This window comes from Stegodyphus dumicola, chromosome 3 (genome assembly GCF_044657685.1).
Source record: "Stegodyphus dumicola isolate Sdum_Otavi_A_Nest chromosome 3, ASM4465768v1".
Lineage (NCBI taxonomy): Eukaryota > Metazoa > Arthropoda > Arachnida > Araneae > Eresidae > Stegodyphus > Stegodyphus dumicola.
The window spans coordinates 167584320-167597605 of record NC_140770.1 but is presented as its reverse complement, the minus strand read 5'-3'; the positions used below and the strand labels follow the sequence as shown (position 1 = coordinate 167597605).

The following is a 13286-nucleotide window of genomic DNA, read 5'->3' as shown; positions in this document are numbered from 1 at the left end:
TTCGTGGAGGGCTTTCTAACGGAAACTGGCTCGTATACTCGTTACACATGGGGAAAACCACGGAAGCGCCCATGCAGCCAGTCCGTTCGCGAAATTCGAACCTCGGACCAAACTACCAGTGTTCAGCGTCTTTACCGCTCGACCGCTGGTGGGCCCACGTTAGGTTAACTGAGTATGGCATATTTCACGAGGAAATCTGCCTCATTAATAAGTAATAGTTAACATTAATAAATAGCGGTTAATGGCGTTCATTCTTCAAATATATGCTCTCTAAATTAACATTCAAACTTACACACATTAGGCGCGCAAACTAGAGGGCCGTACAAGGAGGCGATTTCGCAATGCCGCTGAGACCTTTAATTCTACACGATAACGAAGCTATCATCTGGTTTTTCTAGTTGTGAAAAACGCCGTCTACGCTCGCCGCATACTGGGATTACATCGCCGCATACAGGTTGCTCTGATTGGATGCCACCGTAAACTCCGCCTTCACGTTTTCCCGCCACAATGAGCCTCTTCACTGTTGTTCACTGCCTCGAGCTAGATAGAATATAGTTTCACTTGAGATTGGCTGACGACGAGGGTCTTTCAGTAGGTGAGCTTATTTTAAGAGGTGAAATTCTTCGAAAGCAGCATTTTAGAACATCTTATTGGGCAGTATTGCCATAAGACTCCAGTTTAGGAAATTCGGAAATCGACGTCAGTGAATCACGCTTTACTGGCGGACGGATACTGTACGTAAAACCACGAGAGTCCATTGCAGAGCGGTCTTTAAACGCAGTTGAGTTCGTGGCCGCTGTGGTGTGTGTTTGTATCTGTAAAATCATATAGATGCGAACTTTTTACTTTTCGGATTTTTCCTAGGATTTCTGTGTTTTCGAGAGCATCCGGAACGGTAAGCATTGTGTATTCTTTCCCGAAATCATTATAAACCTTTCATCGCGGCAAATTGCAACCCGGCATTACATATGGCACTCGTACATATGTATTATTAGTTTGCTGATGTTACTGTAATTATTATTTGAAATGTGTAATAAGCACATTGTCTGTACAGGTTAACTGACTTGAGATATCATGACAAGTGTAAAAGAGATTTTGGAAATCATTGTAGGTCAAGTTTGCCGCTTAAGTCTCGATGCCGGTCAGATGCAGGCACATGAAGAAAAATCTTTAAATAATTTAATTCTATTTTTTCTTGCACATTTTTAAAATTTCTATGATAAAAATATAAATCGTCTTAAGAATAATTTTCATATTTTAGTGTTACTTAAGTATGAACTTGAAATGGGCGTTCGGCCACGTAATGTAGTGTATTTTAATTGTCGCCAAATCCGCCACGAAACTATTGTAAGCAATAAATTCGCCAACGTGGGAGCATTTCGCCGGATTAAAGCTCTTCAGTGCCGGGTATTTAAACAATGAAATTATTCTTGAAAATAATATGCTGTGCATATTGTCGCATTTTAAAGGTATTAATTTCTGAGAGCTATCACCTTGTTAATTATTATTATTTTGTATATAACACAATAGATTTTTGTTAGCATTAGGGAAAAATTAAAAATAGCATATGGATTTTGAAAATAATGCATTTTTCTTATTACATTTTAATCTCAAATTAGATACGGATAATTGCTGAATGCCTAAAAGTGGTGTTTTATCCTTTTTAATGTTGTCCAGTTTAAGTTTCTTAATAATTAGGTATAATGGAAAGTCATTAATTATCCTTAGAATTTTAAGCTTGATGAGTAAAACTTGAGCACTGACTTTTATTTTAATCTATTCCTTTTTAATTCTCTTAAGTGATTGGGGGGGGGGGAGGAAACAGTGAATCTTTATAAATTTATTCTTGCTGCAACTTTTTGTCAGCGCCCAAATTTCTTTAATTAATGGATTTTTTTTAATTATCTGTTACAGTGATCATAACATGTATTCTCATTGTGAAATTTTTTGAAATGTCGTATATTACAACTGAAATATTTATTTTTTTAAGCAGATGATACCTGATCCTTTTCAAGAATTACAGGAGTACATAAAATGTGTAGCACCATGGCCACAAAAAAGGAATGTGCAAGTGGGAACACAATTAACAGCATTGGCAACGAAAACAGATGTGGATCTTCCATTAACAACAAAACTAGATATAGATATACCATTGGTAACAAAAATGGATGCAAATACTCTGTCACCGGCAAAAATGGATGTTGATCCTCCCGAATCTCTTGATGACTTTACCGAATTAGATGCATATTTACATAATCCTCAATCGGACTTCGACATCATAAGCTTTGCCAATAGTGATCAACCTGATTTCGATGATAAACTCTTGGATGAATTAGCTACAACTGAAGAAAAGTGTGCTGTAAATAATGATACACTTCCTATGGATACCTCTGACCATATTCCTGTTTTTGAGAAGGAGCCTTTGATGGCATTCTCTGATACTGATAACTGTCTGTATAATGAAGAACCAATTAAAACTCAAGGTAAAGATGTTATGGAACTTCATAAATATTTAAACAAAAACTGTTTGTGGACTGGTTGTAATGAAATTTGTGCAAGGACTCATACTGTTCCTGATCCTTCCTGTCCTGTCTGTTCTGACCCTCTGTTATGTGATTCTCATCCGATATGTTTTACAGAACGTGGCTATCGTCAATATTATAAAAATTTAGCACACTATAATAGCCCTGAAAAAATAGTTTATTACCCAGATGGTGAATCAAGATATATTGAACCCTGTACAGAAGTAATAGTTACTCAGCCATATACACCAGCTAGTGATCACTGTTATCACCAACCTATGCCTGAAAATATGTCTGCGACACCTGTAAAAAGTCCAGATGTGCTGAATGATAATGTGGATAGTGAAAGTGCATCCGAGTCATCTGGTAAGTCTGATTTGTATAATTGCACCAGTTAGAGTATAACATACAGAGTTAGTAAATTACCTGTCATTTATATATCTGGTAACAGAAATGTAAATTATTAATGATGTGGAAATTGAGTTTATGTTTTGGGATATGTGTATGGTTTAAAAATTAACATATTTGTTGATTAAGAAAAGAGAATGTATAAAATTTGTTGTAGATTAATGGGTTCTAATATAAAATTGCATAGCTTTAATATACTTTAAATAGTTTGCTTTGTTTTTAACTAGGTGTATGTATTCTCTTAAAGTAGCATTAAATATTTAACATTATGCTAATATTAAAAGATGTTACATTTATACAAATTTTCGGCTGCATTTGTTTCATACAGCCTGCAGAGAATTATAGTTTTGTAACAAGTTATGGATATGGAGTTTTGATACAAGTTATGGAAATTTAAGGCTCTAGTGTAGAATTGGGTGCCCCTTTGATTAGTGACAATTTTTTGTAAATTTTTGCCTTTTATCAAATTCAATTTAAAATATCTTATAGCTTACTTAGGCTTTAATTCGTTATGTAGGGGCAATGAAGCAAATAAAATAGGAGTTTTAAAATTTTGTGCGTGGATCTATCAAATAGGAGTCTGTGCAGTTATTCTGAAAAATTTTGAAATTTTAAAAATGTGTTAGCGTTAACATACTTTAAGCTTCTAAAAAATATTCTAGAAGGGATATGAAAACACTATGAAATGAAACTTTCATTAAAATTCACATGTGCTGACTTTGCCCATGAATTTTGTATGTTGTTTTATTGAAAGTATTTCTAGATCGTGGTTTCAGTTAATATTGTACGTGGTTAGCATCAAGTGTTAGGTTAGCAATTTCTAATGAGCATGATAAAACCAATTCGAAACTTTTTTGTAGAGAGGGATAATATAATAAATTCTGGTAAAATCAGACTTAATCCCTGAACTAGTTTGTCTTAGGGCCGATGCGAAATGAGCTGGCGCCATCTATCATTCTCTGCGGTAACTATTTTAATGCTTTCCCGATTCAAGTTATTGCTGACATACTTTTTCTTTACACGTACTTCGTTTTATTTAAGAAAATTTTGGGGTATATTGTTGCCATTTGTACAATGACCACATATTTATAATTGTTTTTATAAAACAGTGGGTTATTTAAATTTTTTATTAACCACAGTGGAAGTGTTTTGCACTTAAGCTTCTATTCGTGTTTCATTACTTCCTGTTTCCTTAAACAAAAGTTAATATTAAAAATGTTTAACTGTTCATTTGCGTTGAAAGATTCCGATTACTTAAAAAATGCAAATTAAAAATGTATAAAATATTAAGGTTTTACTAAATTCGTTTTAAAGATCCCAATTTTTCATTAATACTGAAATAGTTTTCAAAAATAGTGCTCATGAACAGAAGTAAAAGGATACCTACTGTTAAGTGTTTAATCTGCGATTTTCGTTACCTATTATTATTGGAGCTCTAAATTAATTGCATTGCAGATTTCTTCTATTATTTTCGTATATTTCAGGGACAAAATTTAAATCGAAACTTTTAATTACTTGACATTTGTTTGATCCTCTGAAATATGAGTATATATATAAAATCTATTTTTTACATTCTAAATTCTCAATCATCCACAGATGTTCATACAAATAATAAATTTTCAAATTATATTTATCATGCATGGTATTAAAATGCAAATGATTAATTAAATCATAATTTTATTATTATTCTGCAACATCCATTTTTATAATCCATCCAAAATATAGTTACTGGATTATTTTATAATTATTAGATATTTTCCTTTTCTTATACATAAATGGTATATCACTCTTATATCTTAAGTAATCTTATAATATTTTCACTAAAATTGGTGTAAAATTCTGTTAAATTTAATTAAAAAAGTTATTCGAAGTTAAATGGAAAAAATAAATTCAATCAATATAGCATAAAAATTTGTTCATATAATATAAATGGTTATCAAATATTGTTGTTTTCTGATAAATTATAGAATTTTTTACACATTGAAAAAGTTTGATCTTACTTGTAAGTTTCATTTTCTGTTCGAAAATGACTACATTTCACTTTTGGAAAGTAAAAGTTGATGATAAAAAAATCCAATAAAAAAAAAATTCTGCTTATGAGGTAAAGAAATTCAAACTTGCTTGCAGACAGGCATGGAATAAAAGTGAATGCAAAATAATAATTAAATTAATTTAGTAAATAAAGAAAATAGAAATTTCAAACTTGAACTAAAATAAAGGTCATGACCTCGATACCAACTCTCGTAAGAAATGAAGTTATAGTGAATATTGTTTTTAAGATGAGATTTTATTGAGCTGGAGTCAAATAGATCCCATGTGCCAGTTCATGGGTTAAGCCGTGATTGGTAATATTGTATAGAAATGAATTGCAGCAGTTGAATTCTCTTCTGTTTTGTCGATTTAATATAGTTCTTTTACTGGGAATGTTTATGTAAATTAAATATTTAATTTCATTTTATTTGTAGTGAAGTTTTTAATAATTCATATTTCTGCCAGTTTTATTTATTTATTAGTTTTATAGCTTGTGTATGAAACTTGAGTTGATCCAAATCCAGAGCTCAGTTTGCAAATTCAGGTGTAGACTAGTGGTAAATTTCCATGCTGTTGTATCTGGCTATGTAACTACTACAGTACAAAGTCCGTAATCCGGACTCGTTGGGACTTCGGCGATTCAGGATTAGGGGTTTTTCCAGATTATAGATCATCAATTTAAATCTGGTAAGATGGCATGCGGAAATTATATAATTAAAAATATGAAATAAAGAGCAATTATGATCTAAAGGGTTCAAAATTTACAAAAAAAAGCATAATATTTGTTTACTTTATTAAACATTTCTTTCAATGTAACTTTCTTCACTATCGGAAGCGCGCATGGGTAAACGCTTTACGCGCATGCGTAGCGGACACGCACATCAAATGCGCATGCGTAAGTTTGTGGCTTTGAGGTCCAGATTATAGATCATTTCGGATAATGGACGTCCGGATTACGGACTATGTACTGTACTACGTAGCTGAATTCTGGCTGTATAACTATTACTTCTGTAGGGATGTCATCTATTATGTTAATGTGAAGAAATCAAATTTTAATTAGTGTAAATTTAAATTTTCGCAGGATTTTGAAACTTATTGTTAATTACAGTAGCTTAACTAATCAGAAAGTCGGCTAGATGGTATAGTGGTTAGGGGAGCCTACTATAGTACCGAAGGGCTCGAGTTCAAATTATGGGAGAAGACGTGGATGTTTGTAAATGTATAGCGTCGGTGCGGCATGGCGGCACTCTAAATTTGCGTCAAGCTGAAAGGTCTCGTGTGGAGGGGTGAGAGATACCCAGATCCCCCCCGGATGCTCTTCCCCAAAATTGAGAGTGGAAGAGGAGAAAAAAATTTTCTACTTATTTGAACTTTTTGATTAGTTGAATGCCAGATACTTGGGCTTTTACTGTAATTTATTGACACAGTTTATAAAAATCATGAAATATTCTTGTCTGCTTAAAAATCAATGTTTTAAACATGTTACTTTGTTTCTTTGTATTGGAATTGTATGAGGTTCTTACTATATTTCAGGCTAAAGTTCAATTATATTTCTGTTGTCTCTAGTTTTGTCATGAATATCAAAATTTGTATGCTTTAATACGCAAGTTTGCTTTTCCTTTGACAATTATGTAATAACTCAGTGTTAGACTAGTATAATGACAGGAGTTTTAATGTGGAACTGCAATCTAATATTTCATTTCTAATACAAATTCTTTTCTTGAAAAAGTAACCCAGGTTTAACTAAAACTTTTTAGTGCTTGCATTATTTTTCCAATTTTCCATGCTATAGCAGACGTGTACTAGTTGGTTGCACTGGAGAAATAGATCATCATGTATTTAAAGGTGATATGTATGTACAAGTTATGGCTATAATATATAGAAAATTAAAATAAATATAGAAAATGAAAATAAAAGTTCAGTTTATCTACTTTTTATTATTAAATGAAAAGCAGATAAATTGATTAACATTTGTCCTAGTTATTCCGGCAACCATGATTTTCTAATGGCATTTAAAATAACAAAACAGAAGTCTTCTTTGTGAGTTTCGCATTGCATAAGTTGACTTGAATATGAATCTTTGTGGTATGCGATTCCATGTGTTTATTTCATGATTTAGCTGTTTTGAATATAAATGGCAAATTCAGAATCTATGAAATTTTCTCAGTGATCTACTTGAAGTTTCAAATCCTACATATTTAGTTTAGAAGCCCCTTTTCAGAATTGAGAGGGAATCTAGGTCCATCTGTAAATCCTCTTTTATTTCTGCCATTAAAATAGCTGCAGTTCTATCTGGAAGTCTTACAATGAAGCAGTCTCCTTGTCATTATCCATTGCTGTCTGGCTAGTCTTCGGCATACTTCATTTTTTAAGTTTTCTTACTTTACACATGATTTAGGCTATATATGCAAATAACCTCGGGTTGTTCCAATCGATCACTGTCCTGTTGGCCATATCTGACTATTCATTTTTCTGTTAATTCTTGTGCTGTAAACAAACCCGAAGTGCAGTCAGAGATGTAATTTTATAGCCCCTGAACCATGCTTCTTTTTGAAATGTATGTTCATTTGTTGTGATTTTTCGTTCACTTGTCATTGTACAGCTTATTGCAGTGGGTTTTTTTGGGGGGAGGGGTAGGATCAAGAAAATGCACAGTCTCCAAATTAAATTTTTTCGAAAAATTCAAGAGAAAAGCAGAATTGATTTAACTTTTATCTTTTACAGAACAAAATTGGCTCATTGAGGGTAAATTAGTGTTAAGTAAAATAAAAGTAAAAATTTTATAAGTGTGTTGAGGATGTGCTTATCTAAATAGCATAGTAGGCCCACCAGCGGCCGAGCGGTAAAGTCGCTGAACACTGGTAGTTCGGTCCGAGGTTCAAATCCCGCGAACGGGCTGGCTGCATGGGTGTTTTCGTGGTTTTCCCCATGTGTAACGTGTATACGAGCCAGTTTCCCTTAGAAAGTCCTCCACGAAAGGCATCCCTCCTCTTAGGCAGATAGCCCTAGTGTGCTTTGCCATAATTAAATACACACCACACCTAAATAGCATAGTTTGGTGATAGTTTTCATTGTCAAATTTAACAATTTTCATTGTCAACAAAAATACCCAAATTTCATTTCTGTTAAGAAATGAATATTATTGAATGTTACATGCAGCAAAGAAAGCAGATTTGATAATATCTGTTAATTTAGCAATCCAAAGGCTAGCCATTACTTTCCAGTTCACTGTCAATAATATAAACTATGAGCTTGAGACCCAGATACCAATTTAGATTGTAATAAATTAAACTTTACTATACACTGGCAATTTGAATTTATTATCAGAAAATGTTTAACCTAATTAAACTTTTATTTTACAGATGATGAAGTAGATGTTGTCACAATTTCCCAGCCAGTCAGAATGATGACATTTATGGCACCACCCAGAAGGCAGCCTGAAAGGATAGTTCAAGCTGAAAAAAGTGTGCGCAAGGCCTCCCTTCCTAGGCGGAAACCTGCAACCACAACTGTATTGAAACAAGCAGCATCTGCATTAAAACGAACAAACTTAAGAATAAGGAAGAAGAGTAAAAGACGCACACAGGCAAGCAGTTTAGATTCAAGTTGTTATTCTGACAGTAGTCGTTGTGGTGATTCCGACAGTGAAGAAGTTGACAAGCGAGTGACACATAACAAAATGGAAAGGAGACGACGGGAAGATCAAAAGCGAGAACTTCAAAATCTTCGAATGTGCATACCTAATCTTAGGGACAATGTAAGGGCTTCCAAAGTAAATATATTACAAGAAGGAAAACATTATGTTGAACATTTAGAATGGGAATCTAGCTCATTTGAAGCACAATTAAATAGTCTGAAAGAAAAAAATTTGAAATTGAAAAAAAGGTTAAATCGTTTACGGAAGCAGTGTGGAGCTGCTGAACTGCATTAAATTAACATCATATGTACTTTGTAAATAGTTGCAATATTTCATTATTCACTTTGCCATGTTTTTTTATTTACATTTGATACTCTGATTTTGTAAATTTGTATACTAGAGTGAAGTTGCAGTGCGAGTAGTAATTTGATACATCTTTCACTCATATTTTAAAGTAATTGTCCTGTCACGGCAAACAGACAATTTATTGGTCATATTTGTAATATGCTAAGGGGCGTTTAGCCACAATGCTTGAATGAGCAGCATTCATCCACAGTAGATAGTGAAATAACAGTGTTTAGGATGTAACATTTAGAAAAGAAATTTAGGACAAGTGGCATTTAGCTGTGCAAGATTGATAAACGACAGGTCCAAGGTTTTCTTTAAATGCCATGCAGTTTTGGATTGATTTAGGAGTTTGAAATTAGTCCCAAACTGCATGGCTAAAGAAAACCTTGGACCTGTCATAAACACTGTTATTTCACCATCTAAAATTGGTAAACTGAAGTGTTTTGCAAAAGAATAAATGATCTGGCAAAAACACATAGCCACAAACAAATGGATCATGTGGATACATTTTTAGAGATTAAAGTTTTGTGGATTCATAATTCTAATCGACCAAGTACAAAAAGAGGTCATGTTTATCATTCACCCACTCACTTAATTTTCTGGACACTTTCCTAAAATTGCTATATCTGTACACTTAGCTACTAAAAACAAATTTGGTAAAAAATAATAATAATAAATGCAGAATATGACAGCCACAAAGGCAACCTGCCTGTTAGGCAAATAGCCCTCCAGGCTTTGGTATATTCACAGAAACCAAACCTAACCTTAAGTAAACCTTGATATTCTATTCTATATTTATAAATATTTTTTTTCCCAAATTTGTTTTTAGTAGCTAAGTGTACAGATATATCAATTTTAGGAAAGTGTCCAGAAAATTAAGTGGGTGGGTGAATGATAAACATGACCTCTTTTTGTACTTGGTCAATTAGAATTATGAATCCACAAAACTTTAATCTTTAAAAATGTATCTACATGATCCATTTGTTTGTGGCTATGTGTTTTTACCAGATCATTTATTCTTTTTCAAAACAAATTGGGTTTAAGTTTTCAAGTAATTATATTTTTCAATAATTTCATTACTTTTATATTTTGATAATTCTCATAATTCATAAATTCAAAAAGCAATCGTCTGTAATAAACGGGTAGACAGTTTGGCCACTTGGGTTAAATGTTAACATCTAAAATGGTTAGTGCAAATTATTAACACCCATCATAATTTATGCTGTATTTTAAGTGTTTTTCATATGTGTATATATCATTTTTTCATCTAGTCATTCATTTATTTTATTACAAGTGTGTAGAAGTCTGCAGATTGCAGTATGATGAATGTTAAAATTTGATTACAGTTAGCCTTGTTTTTGACTTCAGCAGAAAGTAGTTTATCCGAAAACAACATTTTTATGGTTTTACTGATGTGCAGGATAAATAAATATGAACCAATTTGTCTTACGAAGTGTTTCTAGACTTGGAGCATGCAAGGTTTTTCTCTTATTAAAAATGTATTTAATAGTGGGTGTAATAGCATTATACAGTGGATAAACTATGAAAATTGCATTTTTATTGCATTTGGGAATACTGAGTAATTAAAATGTGTATTTTTCATGAACAATTATTTAATTGAAGATTATTTAAAACTTGAAGCATTCAAAAGTCTTGAGTGTTTCATATCTGTAGACTTTAAATTTTTTTATCTGCAAACTTTGTTTTTTATTCCATTTGTGCTAGTTTTAAAATCTTGACTGTAAAATTCAAATTGTCATGAATTTTGCAATTATTTGAAGGTTTGTTACCATGTATCCTCAGTCATTAACCTTAGAAATTTCTCTATGCTATTTTAATTTCATTTTCATCAAGTTCTTAAGTAATTTAATTTTAAAGTAATTTTTAATTTTTTATGATCAGAGTAGTGTATTTAGTATTGTTTGGATTTTAATTGTTGTCACAGAAGTTGTGCTGCCTTAATCATGCCTTCTTTCATAATTTTCTTGTTGTCTGTACAAATCATTGTTTTTTCAATTAGAATTTATTTGTGAAGCATGTCACCTGTACTGTTGCTGAATCAATGTAAAGTGCGTTGTATATGTAACATTTTAACTTCAGGTATATGCCAAAAATGTTTTTGTATATCGAGAATTTACTATTTGTGCTTGAAGTTAAATAAATTGCTATTTCTAAAAGTGTGTTTTCTTCTACTATTTTTAAGATAAAAAATATTGGCAAAATACAGTATATTGATTTCAGCATAACATATCTCTTAATCCTTTTGAAAGCTAATGCAAATTTTCATGAAATGAAGTGTGAAAATGAAATTTGGAGTAGCAATTTAATCTTATTTATGACTATTATCTACAAAAATTAATGAAAAGTTTATTTTTATGCTTGTATAAAAATTAGGCAAGTCAACAGACTAAAATATTAAAAAAAAGTACCTTATTTTTCATTTGATATGAATTCAAAAAAGAAAAGCATCATTTTATAAAGTATTACACCATTATCACTTGTAAAATAAAATAATTTCTTTATTTAACTGATGTCATCAAGCATAATACATAGTTTCATTTATTCCTTTAATATACAAAGGCATAATTAAATTTTTTAAACAAAAATGTATGAACACTTGATGGTGATCAGTATAAGAATTTTAAACATAACCTGAATAAGTTCTGTTCACAGTTAACTTCTAATTATTTGAAATGCATTATGTTGAATGTTTAGAGCAGTATTACTCAGAAGGCACTGTAGAAACTTAGGAAGGTATCACTGGTCTCAAAGATATTCAATCAAGTCATCAGTAAGACAGTGGCGTAGCTAGGTTGGGGCAAGGGGAACATCTGTCTCCAGGCGCAGCATCCAAGGGGCGCCAAATTGATGCTACGAAATTTTTTAATGAAATATTTTCCATTTTTAGCACACAGGAAGGGGTGCAAATTTTTAAGTTGTCCCCGAATGCTGGAAATTCTAGCTACACCCCTGCAGTAAGAATACGCTTGGTTGGCCTAAACATTTAAATATTCACTAGATGTGTATCTTTATATATATTATGATATGCCAATATGCACCTTTGAGAATCATACAAAATCGTGGCATTTGATCTTTCACATTTGCTGCTTTAAGTTGTACATAGATTAATTTTAATGTTATTTCAAAAGCACGGAAAATAAAGTCATCTATCTAAAATTTTAAAAACATGACTATAGGTCCGTATCTAAAGTGATGGCTAGTATCCATAAAAAGCATTTTTTCAATATATGTCATTGCAAATACTAGTGAGACAAGGTTTGGCTTATTTAATTATGACAGAGCCCGCAAGGTCTGTCTGTCTGTATGCCCATGCAGCCAGTCCGTGCACCGGGATTTGAACCCTGGTTTAACTACCAGCGTTCAGTGAATTTACTATTCAGCCACTGTTGAGACGAGACGTGAAAACTATATTGTTTAGAAATATAATTTGAAATAAATTTCATAATCTTTACATATCTTGTATTTAAAATAACATGTAACCATGTCATATTGGTGAACAAAATTATGTAATCTGCAGTGTCCATCCTTTGTGTACTTATAAGCTGGCATTCACTGCTTTTAGCATTCTCGGTTTTCCAAACGTGTTAATCAAACTGTAGGTATAATTTCTATTGTATTTGATAATATTTAAGAGTATACTATTTTGATTTTGTCTTGGAAAATGTTGCTGACCTGTCTGATGTAGTCAGCAGCGTTGTCACCTCTTGGCTGTCAAAATCCAGGCAAAGAAAAAAAAAGTTTTTTTTTCAGTCGCAACTGAAAAAAACTTCGCCTCCTTAATCTCGTTTAAAAGTATTTTTTGAGCTGCAGGAGCAAGCATACTCTCGCAAATACTTGTACATTTTGTTCTACCACAAGAAATTGTTTTTGCCAAAGAAGAATCTGGAAATAGAGTGTGTGAAATCCTGTCTATTAAAAGTGTGATGGTGCTTAATCTTCTGATAAACTGAAGTAATTTCAATTGCTGATATATTGTCTTGTTTTTCTGAAGATTTCTTCACAATAAATTTCGAAACCGATTGCGAGGAATCCCTATTCGGTATTAATGACTGGTGTTTCTTGCTTTGAGAATGTCCAGTTAAAGCTCTAACATCCTCGTACTTAATATTAACTGTTTTCCGACATACTTTACATTCTTTGTTAAAGTTGTCTCTCTTCATAAGCTAATCAAATTGAGTTAACCACTTGTCTTGAAACGACGTCGAATATTTTGTCTTTTTTGTGGCACTTGCAGAATCAGAACCTTTTTTTTTGCACTAGATGTTATTATGAAAGCATTTAAATAATGTCAAAATACGTACTTGTTTGTGGATAGCTAG

General features: G+C 32.3%; 1 protein-coding gene across 1 annotated transcript; it reads left to right on the top strand.

Annotated features, from left to right (window-relative positions):
* Positions 1–607: 607 nt before the first annotated feature.
* On the top strand, positions 608–11128 carry LOC118182885 (uncharacterized). The gene is made up of 3 exons (XM_035352278.2): positions 608–895; positions 1994–2888; positions 8324–11128. Exons 2-3 carry the CDS (start codon positions 1994–1996, stop codon positions 8890–8892), a joined length of 1464 nt encoding a protein of 487 aa, XP_035208169.2. The 5' UTR covers positions 608–895; the 3' UTR covers positions 8893–11128.
* The last annotated feature ends 2158 nt before the right edge of the window (positions 11129–13286 follow it).

What these genes read in the sequence shown, in the direction of transcription:
- LOC118182885 (XM_035352278.2), top strand. Translation starts at nt 1,994, where the DNA reads ATGATACCTGATCCTTTTCAAGAATTACAGGAGTACATAAAATGTGTA. An exon ending in AAGTGCATCCGAGTCATCTG is followed by an intron (nt 2,889 to 8,323) that starts GTAAGTCTGATT and finishes TTTATTTTACAG; the next exon opens with ATGATGAAGTAGATGTTGTC.